This window comes from Brassica napus, chromosome C8 (genome assembly GCF_020379485.1).
Source record: "Brassica napus cultivar Da-Ae chromosome C8, Da-Ae, whole genome shotgun sequence".
Taxonomy (NCBI): domain Eukaryota; kingdom Viridiplantae; phylum Streptophyta; class Magnoliopsida; order Brassicales; family Brassicaceae; genus Brassica; species Brassica napus.
Window position 1 is genome coordinate 35,805,046 of NC_063451.1, and position 21,347 is coordinate 35,826,392.

The 21,347-nt window shown below is 33.5% G+C and overlaps 2 protein-coding genes across 2 annotated transcripts; both read left to right on the top strand.

Annotated features, from left to right (window-relative positions):
* The first annotated feature begins 10,428 nt into the window (after nucleotides 1–10,428).
* Nucleotides 10,429–15,933, top strand: LOC111208466 (putative nuclease HARBI1). Its single transcript, XM_048764581.1, has 2 exons — nucleotides 10,429–11,237; nucleotides 11,518–15,933. The coding sequence occupies exon 2, from the start codon at nucleotides 13,970–13,972 to the stop codon at nucleotides 14,873–14,875; it is 906 nt and encodes a 301-aa protein (XP_048620538.1). The 5' UTR covers nucleotides 10,429–11,237; nucleotides 11,518–13,969; the 3' UTR covers nucleotides 14,876–15,933.
* Nucleotides 11,977–12,865, top strand: LOC125591988 (glutathione S-transferase T3-like). Its single transcript, XM_048766950.1, has 2 exons — nucleotides 11,977–12,417; nucleotides 12,491–12,865. Exons 1-2 carry the CDS (start codon nucleotides 11,977–11,979, stop codon nucleotides 12,863–12,865), a joined length of 816 nt encoding a protein of 271 aa, XP_048622907.1.
* Nucleotides 15,934–21,347: the final 5,414 nt, after the last annotated feature.

The following is a 21,347-nucleotide window of genomic DNA, read 5'->3' on the forward strand; positions in this document are numbered from 1 at the left end:
CTTTTTTCAATTTGGTGACAAAAAAAAAAAAAAATTCTTTTTTCAATTTTTCAGCCATTTTTTTCTGTTTTGGCCTTGTGGCCTTAAAAAATTTAGGACCGATTGTCTACATGTATAACTATTTGCATCTACATAAACACAAATCTCGCCGTTCATAACATATAGGTGATAGAACTCTCTTCGAAAGTTGGTAAAAAAATTGATTTTTTTAACTATGGCCATTTTTTTGGTGAAAACTATGGCCATATTTATATATAGTGCAAATGCTCTAAAATAAAGAAGTTATATTAGTCTTAAGTAATGAATTCCAACTCAATTTCAAGTTGCTCTACACCAAAATTTTAGCAAAACAAAAAAGAACAAAAAAATTCAAGTTGCTCTAGCCACCACGGATTTCATGTACATGATTTTTGTTTTTGTCCATATGAAACTCGAAAGCATTTAACATGTGTCCTCATGAAAAAGTACCGAAAGTAGGATTTTTGTATTGTTTCGGTGAGAAACCAACTTGCATACCACTTGTGTTTCGATGATGTATATTGTTTCAGTGAGAATTCTTTTCTTTTTGTCAGCGTTTCAGTGAGAATTCAACTTGCTAGCTTTGTGATAAAACAATTTTGCTTACATTAATTTTAAAAGTCAAACAATATGCTTTATAACTTAAACTAGATTCGTGCGGGTATTTATTTTCATATTTGCATATATAGATATTTGTTTTACATAATTAGTATATATTTTTAATGTTACTCATATATTTAAATGTTTATATAATATTTCAAATAAAATAATTTTATAGTTTTCATGCTGTAAATTAATTAATTATTTCAAATCATTACATATATATGTTGCTTCTTATTATATATTTGTTCTATTGAATTTGTGTTTGGTTATTAAACAAATTTTTTTATGCATGAAAAAAATATTTAAAACATATTTTTTATTTAATTTATTATGATCATGACCCGTAATTCAAAGCGGTAGATTTCCTTAAGCAATTTTTATGTTTATTCATTTTAAATAATAAATTATTGTATATAATTTTTTTTAAGATAGGTTAATTTTGTGTACATGTATTGTATATTTTACTAATGTTAACCGTTCTACCAACATATTATATTTTTAGCATAAATGTTTTATATTTATGGAAATAAAATATAATAACTTATCAATTTAAAATAATTTTATCATATTTAGTTCAATATAATGGTTTTCTTTTAAAACAATATATATTATTATAAAATAGATAAAATAGGATAGAATTTTTTTTCATTTTATAAAAGATAACTGAATATATATATATGTATAATAACATTTCATTACTAATTACGAAATTAGTGAAAATATTTATATACAGTTCTTGAAAATTAAGATCTTGTTATAATCTTTTTCAACAGATTTCTTAGAATTTTTAAATATATATATATATATATATATATATATATATATATATATTAAATTAAAATATTATGATTTGAGTAGTTAAAAATATTATATATTATTAGCATTAAGGAAATACATTTAATAAAATTTCTAAATGATGGTCCAAATAAAATATCACACATGAAAAAAGTCATGATTTATATTTTAATAGATCAGATACTTAATAAAATTATGATATTGGTTATTAAAACGTTTATTACATTTTAAGGGAGAGTTACGAACAATGAAATAGCTTCTTTTTTTAATAATGAAATAAATTTACCTTATATCAAAAGTAGAAAACTAGTAGCAGAAGAAATTAAACCTAAAGCAACGACAAAGAAGAGAAGAAAAAGCAACTCGTAAACATCTAAGGACAATTATAAAAGTAGTAAATAAAGAACAAGTAGAGTTAAGCACAGTAGGAGCTTGACGGAGTGGTTAGCGTTGCCACATGAGAACGAAACCTTTGATATACCATGAGACCACGCTTTGGTAGAAATTGGCTTGCCCGCAGCGCTACTCCAGATGATTGGTCCCTATCTTGCACAGCTTCACCAAAACCTAGTCACTGGAGCCCAAGTCTCAACTCCACCACCGGTAGAGGTAGACACAGAACACCGAGAGCATCCAACTACAACTCGCCTCTACAAACCCTTTATGGCGCCACCTGGCTAGTCCTAAGATAAATAGAATCACACTTATTAGGCTCGACTTCGGAATGTAATACGAGCCAAGCAGAACAGCGGGCGCAGAGAGAGCCACATCTTGTCATCGATCTTCCTAACCTACCAAATAGACCAAAGCTCAGCCCACCACAGTGAGCCAAAGAGCCCGACAGTGGAGCTGGGATGACCAAGCTTCACGCGAGTCTCCCTCGGAGAACCGTCAACTCCAATGATCCAAAGGAGATTCGAAACCCCGCCTCGCGCTAACACTGAGAACCAGAGTTAGCTCTATAAAGCCTCGCCAAAGCTGCGCTCACGGGGGAGAACCGGAGAGCATCCCGACGAGCCAGAGAGGAAGAGCACCACCAAGGAACAAACGAGGTAGACAACAACAAAAGCGGCGACAACCGAGAAGGCTGAGACGGAGCGACTACACGGAGGAGATGAAGGGACAGGTTATAGACGGCCCGCCTTCGATCAGAAACCAGCAGCTACACACGAACACACAACAGATACATGATATCTTGCACATTTGCATTGTTTTAACTCTTCATTCTTGCATGTTTTGGTCATTTAGATTAGGGATTATGCATTTTAGTTTCCTTTTTGCATTACATAAGTCTTTATCAGGTGTTGGAGTGTCCTTTGGAGTTCTTGGAGGTACTTGGAAGCATTTGGGATCAAAAAGAGAGTGGAAAGTGTTGTTTGAGCGAGTAGAGCACCGGAGCGGACAATGTGAGCGACCTACGACACCCGCTCCAGACCAAACGAAGGCAGCGCGGGGAGACGCAGCGGGGTTCGGCACCCGCTCCGAACCAACACCCCATCTACAACTCTCGAGAGTCAGAGCGACCAAGACGGAGCGAGGTCCGCAACCTGCGCGCAATTTAAAGACGTGAAGTTGGCATTTAGAGCGACGTCCCGCAGCGGGGTGAGGCACCCGCTCCGAGCTCAACTTCTCGTCGACAATTCTCTAGAGGCAGAGCGACCTGGTGGAGCGACGTCATGAACCCTCGCGCGATTTGAAGAATTGAAGCAAGCATATTGGAGCGACATTCCGGAGCGAGGTGACGAACCCGCTCTAGATGGGGAGCGGCCTGGCGGAGCGACCTAACGTACCCGCGGCGTTTCTTTTCTTTTTATCGAAAATTTATGTTTTATTTGGGCCTCTCAGGTTGTTGACTGAGCCCACTAGGTTTTAGAAGTCATATACATACTCTCTAAGCCTAATGTTAGGATCTTATCTTGTTTTCTATCTAATCAAAAGCCACTTTTGGGTGAAAGATCTAATCTTGATCATAATTTCTTATCTTTACTTGATTACTTTGACCATTAATCATGTTTAGATTTGGATCAACTAATGATCTAGTGTCTACCATGATTATGAGTGAGTAGTCATCTTTGGATTCATATGGGTTAGGATGATTTAGGATGATTAAGTGATGATCTAGAATGTTTAGAGTAGATTAATGTGTTTCCTTGCTTGATTGAGTGATCTTAATGCTAAGCTTGAGTTGGCCATTCTGGTTTAAAACTCTAGACATTTCATTGCTCGGAAGGTGTTCGATGAAATGTCTGAGCCAACTCATCAAGCTCTTAGCTTACCCTACCAAAGGGATTTGATGTTAGGGGAGTTAGGAAAGTTGAATGATATATCCTTAATGATTGTTTGATTGACACAAACCAAAGGAATTTGATGTTTGATCATGAGAGTAAATGAACTTTTATCTTGGAAGAGAACTTGCTTAGAATTGATATCTAGACTTAGGGGAATGTGTTGATTGAAACCTTGCCATTTTAGATTTAATCTTAGTCATCTGAAATCAAAATCGTATGTCCATGATTCTTCCTTATTCCAATTGATTGAAAGTTGTTAGTTAGTAGTGTGTTAGAACCTTGTTAGCTTGATTGAATCACCTTATCACTTGATTGCACTTAGATGAAGTTTGAACATGCATTCTCTTTGCATCAAAATACTTAGAAATGGATTAACATCTTAAATACTACGTGATTTGATTATTGGACCCTTGAAAAGTCCATTTCAATACAACTACCACACAGCAACCTTCACCGCCGTGCACGCGCCTCCGGAAACAAATCCGAAGCCCAACTAGACCGGAGGAAAGAGGAGAGCTCACAACTCGACACTAAGGAAGTGAGACCACCACAACACCAGAAAGCTCCACCTTGAACCAGAAGCTTGACGCCAAGCCACCGGATCTAAAGATGGAAGACGCCACGCTCGGTCACGTGCTCTCACCACCAGTGACGGAGCAGATCGGAAAGGAGAAAACTTGATCCACCACACCAACACTGAAACCCTAAAAGCCGACTCCACGACGGCACACCACCATCCCCCCCTCGTCCGGACTCCAAAACGAACTGGAGAACCGCCGGAGCGTAGACGACGAACTGATCTAGCCCGGAGCGCTCCGTTTCAGAGCCAAAGACATATCGGGAGAGATAGAGAGGAGGCTGACGATAAGCAAATGACAAAAGAGGAAGGAGGAGAGCCTCTGACGGCAAAACGCCGCCGGAGAAAACGAAGGAGACAAAAGAGAGGCCAAGGGAGAGTTTGAGGTGAGAGAAACAAGAGAGAAATCCCTATCTCAAATAATTTCAATTATTTTAAAAAATCTAATCCCTAATGCATAAATTTTAAAGTTCTAAGTGCTTTGACAAAAAAAAAACTAAGCTTTAAATCTTGGTTAAAAACAAAACCATAAGCCCTAACCTTCAACCTCTAAATACAAATCCTTAAACTGTAATCTCAACAAAATGTTTCATTTCCTTAATTTTCAAAGAAAAGTTTTAAAAGAAGTTTAAAGAAGTAAAGTAATGGGATAAAAGTTTCTAATTAAAGTGGTACGCTTTTTAGAAGAGAAATATATGAAGAATTCCATCCATTGTTTTGACGAAATTAGTACGTTTTTTTTTAATTTTTTGAAGGCTAACGAATTTAGTACGTTATGCTCAATACATCTAAACTTGAGTTCCTTCTGAGTATTTGATTATTGATTTAAGCCATATTTCTTCTTTTTGTACCTGGTCTTCTATACCCAAAAAAATGATCTTCGATATATGTTTTGTTTATTTCTAGCTTATGTGAGCATAGAAAGTCGTTTCATGATTTTGAAAATTTTAAAAGGATATAATTAAAACTATAGTATAAGCAAATTATTTTCGTTTTATTGTTCTATATATTATTGGAAATTAGGAATAACTTAGGCAACTCATAAGCGCGACCAAGAATCATTAGCAAGTTGCAACAATGCTACTAATCAGGGATTCAATTACAAAATAGTAACTAAATTTTAACATGCACGTTCGTACGGATATTTTTTCATTTTATAAATGTATTTGATATTATTATAAATATTATATATATATAATTTTCATTTTAGTGTTATATATTGTGTAACTCTATAATATTGTTGTTTATATTTCTTATTCGGCATTATTAGTATATAGTGATTTGTTTACTACATTTTACTTTGTTATTAATTTTTATTACTTATTAATATATTTTCGAGTTAAGTACAATAAATTAACAATATGAAATAATAAAATAGAGAACTTCCTTCAAAATATTATTTTTCTTTAATTTATACATTTACATATAATATATTTTAAAATTTATTTATTTATATTTTAGAAAATAAATATGCTTAAGGTAATTTATATTTACTTAATGTGTTCAAGAAAAAAAACTTTAACATATATCATTTTAGCATTTTACAGGATTTATATGTAAAAACACTGTTTAATTTAATAATATAGTCCTTTTATTTTAGTAAATCTTATACATAGTAGTATCTATTATATTACTTTAGTAAATTTAATTGATATAGTATATTTTGGATGTTATGATATTAATTTTTTTTTTAAATTAAGACATCAAAATGTTAGATTGCATTAATTTTTACAACATATATAGTTAGTTTTTTCGTGGTTCATTTCAAAAAGTTATTCTTTATTATCTATGATTATATCTTTTGTAAAATTTGAAATATTTTCATTTTGAGTTTGAATATGTATTTTCAAAATTTTGTATTTTGTCAAGAAAAATTTGGAAAACTACACAACTATTTTTGAGTTTGAAACATTACATGAATTTTGAATTTGTTTTGTTACTACATTAATATAATATTTTAAGAAATATTTGAATATTTGGTAATTTTTTTTATTTTTTTCTCAACAGATTTTTTTATAACTAAAATAAAAACAAATATGTAATTATAATTTTATTTGTCAATAAGATTTTAAATGAATTACTAAAATTTCCTAGCTTTCTAATAACATATTTTTTAAATAGTATATGAACTAAAGGTTATTATATACTATTATATTTTTGTATATAAAGATTTTTAAAAAATATATTATATTATTGAGAGTTTCAATATAATAAAAAACGATAATATATAGTTGTAGATATACAAGTTTAACCTATGTTAATACATTTATTTTTGTATAAAAATATTATACATTTTATGAATTTTAACCCGTTTTAATGATGAGTGATAATTTATTTAAATGAAAAATTTTAAAAATATAATTTTTTTAATGTCCTTATTTAATATAATTTTTCATATTTAATTCATATAGCACTGTTATTTTTATATAATTCATAATATAATTATAGAATTTATAGAAAAATAGTATAAAATTTTATTTTCTTGTTTTATAATAAAATTTTAGTTACGTTTATTTATAATAATATTATATTACTAATTACGAAATTTATTAATGTGTGATTTTATATAAAAAAATATTTAAAATTTTAAGTAAGATTTTGTTAGATTCTTTCTCAACTGATTTTGTTATAATTAAAAAAATAAAATTCAAATTTATAGTTAGTTTCTTATTAATATAAATAATCGATATTTTATATTAACTAATTTTTTAAATAGTCCTACTATGACTTGTTAATAATAGATAAAAAATGACTTTAAATTAATAGATTTTATTTATCTAAATAGACAATGGTTTTCAATCTTGAGGGTATATAGCTAATTCTGAGATAATATTAAGGTACGAGATGCAAATACTCTATTTGATATATGTGCATATAGCTCTTTTCCGTTCTTTGAGTGGTGGTCATACATTACATCCAATGAACTAAAATGTATTAATATACGTATGTTGACCAAACAAAACACATATGAACATATACGTATATACATAAAATTGATGTATTTGATTTAGCTAAATTGTTAATTCCTTGATTCAAGTCTAAGGATGTTTATTTAATAGATGTTCGTTCCAATCAGTTAGCCTCGCCCACATCTTTTAACGAAAATTCCAATACTATGACGTAATCAGTAAGTTAGAATATGTGAAGAAAGAATTGCTAAGATACAAGTAAAAGATGTTAATTCTACAGAAGAATTTCATACACAATTTCAAAATACTTGATATTTATATATTTAAGCTACTTAAGGAATTTTTTTTCAGTTGATGAATGAACAAAAATCAAATGTTTGTAAATAATAACATTTCTTTCCTTTGTAAATATTTATTATCTTAAAACCATTACAGACTTCACCTAAATTGTTTATTTTCTTGTAACGAGTTATGAGTCTAGATCCACACATCCCATGTATATTTATAGAAAAAACATTTAAAAAGTTATAACACGTAGTTTGTACTAATTAAAAAAATATCATGCTGAGTTGTCACGTAATTAGAATATTAATTTTACTTACGCGGCGACTTGAGAATCAATTGAGAATTTTGTCAGTCCAAAATTAAATTGATAGGGAATGTTATATTATATAGTATGTTAATTATGGATCTTTCATTATCAATAAAATTATTATATATTATTTTCTTAAATAAATCTTACGGAATTACCTAATGTGATTAAGATATACTTCCTATGTTCCTAAAAGATCCATGTTATAGTTTTTTCACACTTATTAAGAAAACATATAAAATTGTATTTTCCAATACATTGTTTTTCTTAATTAATTATTTCCAATAATTTTTAACCAATGAGATTTTATTAAACACAATTGTATTTTTTGAAAAATACAATTTTCATTAATTAATGTATCGAAAATGTAAAAAAAATGTATCTTTTTGAAATTGATGTCAAAAAAAAATGTATCTTTTGAAACAATTTTTTTCTTTCTAAAACATGGATCTTTTAGGAACGAATGGAGTATATTGCAATTAATGATTTTAAATAATAAAGATTTGCTAACAATCGGTATACTTTCTATCATTTTTGTTTAATTATTTATTATTAAAATAAAGTGCACAATTACATTAATCATATAATAAAATTTTAGATTTTTTTGTATATGTTATATTTTGAATTTTTCAAAACGTGTATAAATGACTAAAACTGTTAAAAGTCTCACATAAAAATTTGTGATTAAGGTTTAAATTTTTTTCTATAATAAGATACAATGATTATAAAATCATATGAATAAATAATTTTATTTTAATAGGTATTATATATATATTTCATATCGTTAATTTAAACATCATATGAAAATACATATTTATATTTTGATATCTGCGTTGAACATATATTGAAAAGTTAATATTTTAATTTTGAAATTTTCATTGTTTTTTTAAAATGATTATAAATTATTGAAACCACTAAACATTCCACATTATAAAAAAATAATTGGTGTAAAATTTTGTTACACATGTATGCAAATAATCATAAAATCATATGAGTAGAAACCTCATTTAATAAATATCCATACTAAAAATATACTAATTATATATGTTAATATCATTTAAATTTAATTATATATCATATACGATAGATAATATTGATTTTTTTTTATTTATTTACCCTAAAATGATTGCGAATAAACAAGAGCAGTCATTTGATTTATATGCACGTCAATTTATTACATAATAGTAACTGGTTTCTTAGTTATTTAATATATAATTATTATATAATTATTTCATAAAAACATAAAATAAGTAATAAATATAAAATACTTATTATGCACAAGGCGCAGATCCTAACCTAAGTGTGTATCTCTTTAATAATTTTAAATCTTAAACATTTTTTAAATCTCATGCCAAAACAAAATAACGAAATGAGAATAAACTCAAAATCAATATTTATATCGAACAATAACCAAAATGAAAAATCGACACAAAAATGAAAAAAAAATAAAAATTTATAGAATTAGCACGTGAACGTAAACTTATCATAACCATAATTAACTTTTAAATTGTTAAATCATGATATAAAATCAAACTGACATAGTTTCATTGTAACCAAATAGTAGGTCTGAGATTCTTCGGCCTAAACGTTAAGTTTTTATGCGATAAAAGATTTTTTAATCTAAAATAAAATTTTCAGACATCTCAAACCTAATATCGTTACTAAAAATTATGTTTAATTATCCTTTTTAAAACGTTAAACTTATATTTAATGATCAAGGTATCAAATTCGTCCCACCACTAACGTGAATTTTAACTTCCAGATGAGGACGAATGTGAACAAGTACTTGATCAACTTACTTTAATTAATTAATTAACTAACTCCTACAAGACGGTCAAAAAATGACCAATACGTATAGAAAACAAGCGGCCGTTTTAAAACTAGTTATTAAAAAATGACTTTGTCCTTTATGCCAGAAAAAAGTTTTGATTTATAGAAATCGATGACTTGTCTTTTGAGAAAATCTAAGATTATACTCTTGGTCAAATAAGTATAACCATGATATGGGCCAGTGGTAAAACAAAACCGTGCAGACATATAGAACAACATCAAGTCTATTAAGTATTATCATAGACAATATAAATATTCAAACGTATGTCAAGTTGTGAAATGGAAAGCATGGTCTTGTTTTCTTGGTTGATTTATCCTATGGAGTAATCATTTTTTTGTTTGTTCATTACTCTATTTCTCACTCCATTTTGCAGTAAATTATGAAGTGGTGTTGGAGATGCTTTTACGTTGGATAATACAAATTGAGCTAGTCTTATACAAGTTGATAGGTAATTCAAGTCTTATCTCATCCCATGACATAGATTTTGCCACGGTGGAATATGTAAGTGGTACCTATAAATATTTTAAATAGGAATGCATAGCCTAGAGATAAGTTATTTGACATGGGACCAAATTGAAAAGGAAGTGTATACAGCTAAAACCCGCAGAATTGGTCAGAAAATAGACAGCTTCATACAGGCTACCACATGGGTCTCACATTATTGGCTATTCTACATCTTCTTGGACATATAACCAACAATTCTTTTATTTCTCTGTTTTAATTGTTCCTACAGAAAAAATGTAGGAGTTGAATTTTGCCAGATTCATGCAACTTGATTGGTTAAATAACATATATTTATAGTTATGTATATACATGCGTATAGTATCAGTTAATTTTTTTTTTTTACGAAAACGGCATAAATGTGTGTTGTGAATTCATTTTTAGTTTTGTTATTCTGTGACTTGTGATATCAAAACGTTTGTTTTTTTTGCTAAGAGTATCAAAACGTTAAAACTATAGACGATCTTCAATATGGAGAAACATATATGAATTATACATATAACCTCTCTTTGATCAAAGGGTTCGTATATAGCCAAGGCATATCCACGACTTGGAGCACCATTAACGCGGTTTGTTAGCATGGGTCTTTAGTGAATTTAGGATTAAAAAAAATAAAAATTAAGCATTAAGGTTGCATACGTCGCTTAATTAGGAAGCAGAAGAAACATATTCACTGAGATACGTGTCACCCTTTAAACCATTTCTCTCTCTCCTTAGCAAGACGACTCGTCGTCTCTCTCTTGTATCTTTCCCTCTACCTCGACGACTCCGCAACTCTCTCTGTCGAACTTCCCTCTCGCCCTCGTGATCTCTAGTCGACAAAGATGTTTCACCGACAGAATCAATCGATGATCCCTCGGCGAAGCCCATCAATCGGCATCTCTCTTGGTGGACTCCTCCTCGCCCTCGCTCGTCTCGACGAATCATCATCTCGGCGTCTCTCTTGGTGGACTCCTCTTCGCCCTCGCTAGTCTCGACGAATCATCGTCTCGGCATCTCTCTGGGTCTCCTACCGGAGTCTGTCGAGTATTCGGCATCTCTATTGCCCTCACATCGAAGATGAGTCTCTTGACGGCGACCACTATCTCCGGACGGTGGCTCTCCTCGACGAATTCATTTCGAGGTAAAGCTATGTTCGATTGATTTTGATTCTTAATCCGGTCTCTGATTGATTTTGATTTTGGTATGTACGATTGTTTTTGATTCTGTCTCTGTCCCTGAAAGATTTTGATTCAGCTATGTCCGGTTGATCTTGATTATGTCTCTGTCTCTGATTGATTTTGGTTCTAACAAACGTATTTTGAGTCTGTCTTTGATTGTTTTTAATCTGTCTCTGTGGTGACTATAACATTAGTTGAACGTGGTCTGATTAAATTTGATAATGTCTCTGTCTTTTTGCTTAGGATGGACGGATGAACAAACATGAAATGACGTGAAAGAAGAGGACTTTGGTTTACAATACAGGTAAAACGTAACTCTCTGATCCGTAAAATTGATTGCACGTTTGAATAAAAGTTGTGGATGTAGTCGTAGGTAGTTTATCCTTGTGTGAGATAGATGTTTGTAGGTTTAGGGTTTGAACTGAACTTGTTGTGAATTTTGTTTCGTGTGAAATGGAATTACTGTGATATGGTTGTTAGTAATAAAAGGATTTAATGGTGTTAGATAGAAAAGGATGTTCAAGTGTGATAAATGTGTGTCAGTAATAAATGGATTTAGCTATATGTCTTGTCCGATTGGTTGAGGGTGTGATGAAGGTGATAAAAAGTTCTTTCTTTCCTTCTTCTATAAAAATTACAGTCCTCCTCTTCTTTCATCTATCAAACTCGGTTTCCTTTACTTTTTTATTCTCTTCTTCTGATATGGATTCCTATCCAAATCCAAATTTTAATTTTGTTGATCTTCTTCAAAGTCAACAAGAAAGTGGGTTCGGTTTAGAGTCTTCTTCTTTTCCTCTATTTGGCACTCAAGCTACCGAAGGTTCTAACTTCGAGCAAGATAGTCCAGCGGCTGCAGAGCGTAAGGAACGACGGACATGGACGCCTACTCATGATGCTGTCCTCATCAGCGCGTGGTTACACACGAGCAAGGATCCGGTGGTAGGGAATGAGCAACGCTCTGTTGCTTTCTGGAAGCGGATAGCTGCGTACTATTCCGCCAGTCCTAAGATCGCAGAGTGTGACAAAAGAGAGGCCTCAACATGTAAGCAAAGGTGGCATAAGATCAACGATCTAGTCTGCAAGTTCTGTGGTGCTTTCGAAGCTGCAAACAGAGCGAAATCTTCTGGTCAAAACGAGACTGATGTGCTCCAGCATGCCCACGAAATCTTCTTCAACAACCTTAAAAAAAAAATTCACCCTCGACCATTGTTGGAAGGAGCTTCGTAATGACCAGAAGTGGTGTGAACTCTCAACCCCTAAACTCGACGGAAGCAGCAAAAGGAGGAAGGTCGACGACGGTTCTCATTCAGCAACCTCTCAGGCATTTGAAACCGACACTGCTGTAGATGAGCAAGGCAGCAAGCGTCCCCCTGGTGTCAAGGCTGCAAAAGCTCGTGGGAAGAAGAAGATGGTTGATGGAAAGGATCTGTCTGAGTATCAGACAATGTGGGTCATCAGGCAGCAGGACATCGCATCCAAAGAAAGGCTCTTGAAGTTTAAGCTTCTCGAGAGTCTCATTGCAAAACAAGAGCTTGCAGATTATGAAGAAGTTCTGAAGAAGAAACTCGTTGATGAGTTGATCTCTCCTTAGTTTAAGAATCTTGTTATGTTTTCAGTTTGTGTTGCTTGGTCGTTTGAGTTATTGTCATGGAGTCCTACTTAGTTTAAGTATCTTGGTTCTTGTTCTTGGTCGTTTGGGTTATTGTCATGGAGTTCTTGTGTTCTTGTGCTTGGTCTGTTATGTCATGGAGTTATGTTTAATGTAAGCTTCTTTATCTATTAATAAGTGGTTCAAGAAAGGTGTTGTTGTTCTGTTGTTCTTAGCGGTTTTTAATGTAAGCTTCTTTGTTCTGTATGTGGAGTAATATATTGTTGTCTTTTCCGTGTGTCACAGGCCATGTAAAGGAAGCACTAGAGGCTCTTAAGATGAATCACAGGCCATGTAAAAACAGAACTCATTGTACTCGTGTGTCACGGGTTGTTAGTACTTCTGTCACATATTGTTGTCTCGTTGTTGTGTGTTTTACTCTCCTGTCACGGGCCATGTAAAGACACACCTTGTCTACTCTTTCATTTTGTAATATTATTTGTATTTGATCACGGGTCATGTAAAAACAAACCTTGTATAAGTGTATAAAAGAGACATCACAGACTTCGTAAAATCACCACAAGTTCTCTCTTTGAGCACACATTCCTTCTCTAGTTCTCTCATTGCAAAACAAGTTCGGTCTTCCTTTTCAACTCCTTTCTTCCATCTCAAGTTCTCTCGTTGATATCACATTCCATCTTCTTTGTTCCTTCTCTTTCTAATCACAAGTGAAATTCTAATCACAAGTGATATTTTCTTTTCAACTTCTCGCGTTGATATCATATTTTTAATATTCCCTTCTCAAGTTCGCTAAAATAAACAACTCATTTTCTTTCTTTAAAAATATGACTTCTTCTTCTCAAAACAATTTCGACGAATCATCTGAGGAGGTCTTTGATCAACATTTTGATCAATATTTTGATCAACATTTTGATCAAGCCTTTGAGAATTTTACCATTGAAGTTGATCAAGAAGAACGAAAGAAAAAAAGAAAAAAAACGAGCTTATATCGAAAGAAATCGTGAGGAGGGCAATATACGTTTATGGAATGATTATTTCAGTGAAACTCCAACGTATCCCGGAAATTATTTCCGACGACGTTTTAGAATGAACAAGTCATTGTTCATGCACATTGTTCATCGACTTTCCAACGAAGTTCCTTTTTTTCAACAGAAGCACGATGGGCTCGGACGGAATAGTCTCTCTCCTCTTCAAAAGTGTACCGCAGCAATTCGTATCTTGGCGTATGGTTCTGCCGCTGATATGGTCGACGAATATCTCCGGCTCGGTGAAACAACAGCTCGGTCATGTGTGGAAAATTTTGTGGAAGGTATAATATATTTTTTCGGCGATGAGTACCTAAGAAGACCAACACCGGCTGATCTTCAACGTCTACTTGATATTGGAGAGTATCGTGGATTTCCCGGGATGATAGGAAGCATCGATTGTATGCATTGGGAGAGGAAGAATTGTCCCACCGCTTGGAAAGAACAATATTCTCGTGGTTCGGGTAAACCAACAATCGTTTTAGAGGCGGTTGCTTCATATGATCTCTGGATATGGCATGCATTTTTTGGACCTCCAGGTACCTTAAATGATATTAATGTTCTTGATCGCTCACCTGTTTTCGATGACGTAATAAACGGTCAAGCTCCCCAAGTCACTTACTCCGTCAATGGAAGAGAGTATCATATGGCTTACTATCTCACCGATGGTATTTACCCGAAATTGGCAACTTTTATCCAATATATTACAATGCCACAAGAGCCGAAAGCAGTTTTATTTGCTCAACGTCAAGAAGCTGTCAGAAAAGATGTCGAGCGTGCTTTCGGAGTCTTGCAAGCTCGCTTTGCCATTGTTAAAAATCCGGCACTTTTTTGGGATAAAGCCAAAATTGGGAAGATTATGAGAGCATGTATCATACTCCATAATATGATCGTAGAAAACGAGCGCGATGGATACACTCTGTTTGATGTTTCGGAGTTCCAACAAGAAGATGAAACTGGAAATTAACATGTCGATCTCACGTATTCTACAGATATTCCTTCAAATATCGCAAATATGATGGGTGTTCGAACTAGAATTCGTGATAGACAAATGCATGAACAACTGAAAGCTGATTTGGTTGAACATGTGTGACGTAAATTTGGACACGATGAAGACAATAACTGAGCTCGGATGTTTCTTTCAAATTATTCTCGTTTATTTTAATAAACTTTGTTTTTATGTTTTATGTTTTATGTTTTATTAAAAAAATTCTATGTTGCAAATGTAATCATTTACTATGTTTTAATTTTAATTTTAATAAGAAAATTAAAAAAATTATTGTTAAATAAATTTTTTTTTTTTGAGAAACCTTAATTAAGAGACATGCATTGAACCACGAAAATTAACGGGTCTCTTAATCCGGTCTCTTATTCCACTTTTACAATTAAAAAATATTAGATTAAAATTAAGAGACTCATTTAGAGTATTTGGGTTAATGGTGCTCTTATCCAAAAAAAATCCACGACTTCCGAGATAGCGAGAGCAGATTAGTTTTAGTCTTTTATCAGGGCATAGTGGATTCTCACATCTCATAATTTTAAAATTTTTATACAACCCAGAGTTTTAAAAAGTACACATGATAAAGATTACGGTGGATCAATCTAGTAAATCGATTCGGAAAAAAAATATTTTCAAAACTTAACAAAATTTTTTGCAGTTTTATAATTGTTATAAACTTCACAGAGTTGACAAAAAATATCGAAATATTTGATGGAGCACGGGAAAAAATGAAAATAACATGGCGGGGGGAGCAAGAGTTGGCTACGCTAATGTTCAAGTCCCTTGAAGGTTTAAATCTCATGGCATTGTTGAGAAAAGGAAAAAAAATATATACGATGGGAAAAATATCTTTGTTACGAAAGTCAACAAAAACAGAAGGAGCCGTAATGTTTGAAATTATAAAAGATGTGGGGCCCGCTGCACTATTTGCACAGTAAATTTCCTTCTATATATACGAACGTTTGCGTTCGTTTGTAAACACACTAAAAACTCTTCTCTTCCCTTTAATAAGAAACACTCTCTCTATATATCTGTGTTATCTTCTCCTACGGGTATAAATTTTGCCCTTATTTAAATTACTGGGATACTATAAAATCATAGTTCTTTTCATAACACGTTATCAGCACGATCGTTCTGCAATTCGGTAAAATTTATTGTATCATATATACCCTGCTATAATGGTCGGTATACCGCATGTACTATTATTTATATTATGTTATAATGGCCGGAATACCGCCTATATTATTTATTAATATTTTAATTAATTTATTGGTCGGCCGAGCCGCCTTATATTCTATTTATTGTTAACTGGACGGCCGAGCCGCCTTTATTTTCTGTTTGTTGTTAACTGGTGGGCTGAGCCGCCTTATATTTTGTTTATTGCTAATTGGTCGACCGAGCCGCCGTATAATTTATTTATTACTCTGCATTGATCGGCTGAGCCGTCACATGATTTGTTGTCATAACATAAATATTTCATTGCCATAATTTTTTACTTTTATGAAATTTTATAGATTTGATTGACTGTTTAATACGATATTTTCAGACTGATTTTTAGTGCACTCGATTTGACCCCAACAGTCACAAAGAAATTTTTTCAAAAATGTTCCCTTTTCTCCAACGGCCATGAACAGTAATTTTCATCTATAAATACAACTCATTTTCACTCCATTTCATCATCCAAAACATTTCATCTTCTCTCAAAAATTTCAAATCGCTCTCCTCCGATTTTTCATTTCAAGAAAGATGATTCGCGCACTTTTGTTTTTATGTGCCATTTTTATTTGTGTTTCTATTTATGGTTTATTCGTTGGAGAATTTACTCCGAGTGAATTTAAGATGAATATCGGTTTAATTTTCTTTACATCACTTCTCCTTGTAATTGCTTGCATGATTAATGTAAACGGTTTTTAAATTATGAAGTTCTAATAAAATTATTATTTTGTGTTTTAGAAATACAAATGGCAAACATCGAGAAACTCCAGTTCCCGGCTCTGAAAGTAACCGGCGAAAATTATGTCAGATGGGTCACAAATGTGAAACCTTATCTTGTAATAAAAAAGATAACTGAAGCGATAGAAGTCGGTAACAAATCGCCACCCGAGCATATAGCCGAAGCGATAATCTTCCTGAAGAAGCATTTAGATGAGAATCTAACTCACGACTATGGAGACGTTGAGGACCCAGCCGTACTATGGCAAGCCTTGAAAGATAGGTTCGATAATCAAAAGGAAATCAATCTCCCTCACGCTCTTGAAGAGTGGAAAACCCTGAGGTTTCAGGATTTCCAAAGGGTTAGAGATTACAATTCCACTATCTTGAGGATAGTTGCACAATTAAAATATTGTGGTAACCCTGTCACCGAAGCAGAAATGCTTGACAAGACATACAATACTTTCCACAAAGAACACAACGTCTTATCCCGAATTTACAGAAAATGTGGGTACACCAAATTTTCTGAAATGATGGTAACACTCATGTTGGCTGAAAAGAACGATGAGTTACTAATCAAAAACCATAATTCCCGACCTACGGGAGCCAAGGCATTTCCCGAAGTGAATGCTACGGCGGTAGAATATTCGGGAAGGAGAAACCATACCAACCGAGGTCGTGGTCGGCGTTTCAACAACAAACGTGGAAAGCCTTACTATCCTAAAAGTATTAGATCTAACAAATGGGTTAGATCTGAATAACCTCCTAAAGGCAAAGAAACCGAAGAGGATACCACAAAGAAAAGTGAGACTGTATGTTACAGATGTGGATGTAAAGGACATTGGTCCCGTACCTGTCGTACTCCCCCACATTTGTGCAAGTTATATCAAGAGTCCATAAAAGGAAAGGCTAAAGAGGTGAACCTCACGGAAAATGTTGAAGGGACCTCATACCTTGAATCCTCCGACTTCGCTAATGAGCTGGACTAGATTACTCCTGAAGAGAATCGAAATGCCTATGATAAGAGTATTGAATAGTTTTCAGTATTACCATGTATAATTATTATATTTCATGTTTTAAACAAATAATGATGTTTTTAACGTCATCTTATTGTATAATTATTATGTGTTTCCTTATATGAATGAATTTTATGTTTTTCTTTTATTAATATTTATGACAATTTCAGAAATGGATCAGAATACTAATGAAGCAAAATCCAAGAAACGGATTCGTGAAATATGCATACCAGATAGTGGAACAACGCACACTATTCTGAGACAAAAGAGATATTTCTCTGATATAAAACCGACAAGAATTGTCGTCAATACAATATCAGGTCCTGCAGACGTGATTGAAGGAACTGGTAAAGCAAACTTTACTTTACCGAATGGAACAAAATTTTCCATAAATAATGCTCTATATTCTCCAAGTTCTAAAAGGAATTTGTTGAGTTTTAAAGACATATATCTTCACGGATATGATACTCAGTCTGCAACTGAGGATGGAAAGAAATACATGTATGTAACTTCTGAGAAATGTGGCAGAAAACACATATTGGAAAAGTTTCCAGAGCTTCCTTCGGGGTTACATCATACTTATATCGATGAGATCGAATCAAATCTTGTAGTAGAACGGAACCCAGAAGAGTTCACGTTATGGCATGATCGCCTTGGCCACCCAGGAACTACAATGATGCGTAAAATCATAGAAAGTTCACATGGTCATCCACTGAAAATCCAGGAGATTTCTCAAGGGAATAAAATGACATGTGTTGCATGTTCTCTAGGAAAATTGATCGTAAGGCCATCGCCAACCAAAATCGATAAAGAATCACCAAAGTTCCTTGAAAGAATTCAAGGCGATATATGTGGACCTATACACCCACCTTGTGGACCATTCCACTATTTTATGGTATTAATTGACGCATCCAGTAGATGGTCACACGTTTGTCTATTATCATCTCGAAATGTGGCATTTGCGAGATTTCTAACTCAGATAATCAAACTGCGAGCACAGTTTCCTGATTATACTATTAAAAGAGTTAGACTAGACAACGCTGGTGAATTCACATCCCAAGCATTCAATGACTATTGTATGGTAATGGGAATTGAAGTTGAACATTCGGTTGCTCATGTTCATACGCAAAATGGTTTGGCTGAATCTTTAATTAAGCGTCTGCAATTGATTGCAAGACCATTGATCATGAGATCAAAACTTCCAACCTCTGTATGGGGACATGCCATTTTGCATGCAGAAGCACTCATTCGGATCAGACCGAGTGCATACCATAAGTATTCCCCACTACAGTTAGCGTTTGGTCGAGAACCAAACATTTCCCACTTTAGAATCTTTGGTTGTGCGGTATATGTGCCTGTAGCACCACCACAACGTACAAAGATGGGACCACAAAGAAGATTGGGAATATATGTTGGTTGTGATTCCCCATCAATTATAAGATACCTAGAACCACAGACTGGTGACGTCTTTACAGCACGTTTTGCTGATTGTCATTTTGACGAAAATGTATTCCCAGTTCTAGGGGGAGAAAACAAAAATGTTGGAAGTGATATAAAATGGAGTGTACCATCATTGTTATATCTTGATCCTCCTACTAAAGAGTCAGAACTAGAAGTTCGACGAATTATGCATTTACAGAGTATAGCTAACCAGCTACCTGATGCATTTGTAGATACCAAGACGGTAACTAAATCTCATATACCAGCTGCAAATGCTCCTGCTCGTATCAAAATGCCAAATGAACAAGAAAAGGAGGATGACACACGAGAGCCAAAAACACGCCTGAAGCGTGGTAGACCTGTTGGTTCTAAGGATAAGAATCCTAGGAAACAGAAGAAAGCTGAAATATATGATGCACCCAAAATAGCAGAAAATATTTTGGAGAAATAAATGATAAGGATTCTGATGAATCAGAGCATCATGAATCAGAGCATCATGAATCGAAAGATAATCATGAGATTTCTATTAATTACATCCATAATAAAAGGATATGGAATAGAAATGAACAAAATGACCTTGATGATGCTTTCTCATATATTGTGTCAAGTGAAATAAATGAAGAAATCGATGATCCAGAACCAAAATCTGTCTATGAATGTCAAAAGAGACATGATTGGGAACAATGGAAAAATGCAATACAAGCTGAACTTGATTCGCTTAATAAACGAAAAGTATTTGGATCTATTGTGCTCACACCTGCAGATGTGAGACCAGTTGGGTACAAATGGGTTTTCGTTCGAAAGCGAAATGAGAAAAATGAGATTACGAGATACAAAGCTCGTCTAGTGGCTCAAGGTTTTTCTCAAAGACCTGGAATCGATTATGAAGAAACGTATTCTCCAGTTATGGATGCCATTACATTTAGATTCCTGATGAGTCTAGCAGCTGATAAAAATCTAGAGATGCGTCTCATGGATGTTGTTACAGCTTATCTATATGGATCATTAGATACTGATATCTACATGAAAGTTCCTGATGGATTTAAAATGCCAGAAGCATTAAGTTCCAAACCTAAAGATGTATGTGCAATAAAATTGCAAAGATCATTATATGGGTTAAAGCAATCTGGACGTATGTGGTATAATCGTCTCAGTGATCATTTAACAAAAGAAGGATATGTGAATGATCCTATATGCCCATGTGTTTTCATCAAGAAAACAATATCCGGATTTGTAATAATCGCGGTATATGTTGATGATCTTAACATCATCGGAACTCAAAAGGAAATACAAAAGGCATCAGACTATCTCAAAGGAGAATTTGAGATGAAAGATCTAGGACAGACACAGTATTGTCTTGGCCTACAAATAGAACATTCACAAAATGGTATATTTGTGCATCAATCCACATACACTAAAAGAGTGTTGAAACGATTTAACATGGATAAATCAACTCCTCTTAGCACCCCGATGGTCGTTAGGTCACTTAATATTGAAAGTGATCCATTTCGACCACCTGAGGAGAAAGAAGAGATACTTGGTCCGGAAGTACCATATCTAAGTGCAATTGGAGCGCTGATGTACCTTGCAAATTGTACACGGCCTGATATATCATTTGCTGTGAATCTTTTGGCAAGATTCAGCTCATCTCCAACCCGAAGACATTGGAATGGGATCAAACATGTTTTTCGTTACCTCCAAGGGACCATTGATTTAGGCTTGTTTTATCCTAAAAGTTCAAAAGGTCAAATGGTTGGTTTTGCAGATGCAGGATATCTTTCAGATCCACACAAAGCCCGATCGCAAACAGGATACGTTTTTACGATCGGAGGCACTGCTATATCTTGGCGTTCTCAGAAACAAACGCTCGTGGCTACTTCTTCAAATCATGCTGAGATCATTGCACTCCATGAAGCAAGTAGAGAATGTGTATGGCTAAGATCAATAAGCCGACACATCTGTTCAAGCAGTGGAATTGACGAAAATATAGAGCCAACTATTTTATATGAAGATAATGCAGCATGTGTTGCTCAAACAAAGGACGGATATAT

Bases quoted from the DNA above. Each gene is read 5' to 3' on its own strand.
- LOC125591988 (XM_048766950.1), top strand. From the start codon at position 11,977: ATGGATTCCTATCCAAATCCAAATTTTAATTTTGTTGATCTTCTTCAA. The intron at 12,418-12,490 runs GTGCTCCAGCAT...CATTGTTGGAAG, and splicing joins CTGGTCAAAACGAGACTGAT to GAGCTTCGTAATGACCAGAA.
- LOC111208466 (XM_048764581.1), top strand. From the start codon at position 13,970: ATGAACAAGTCATTGTTCATGCACATTGTTCATCGACTTTCCAACGAA.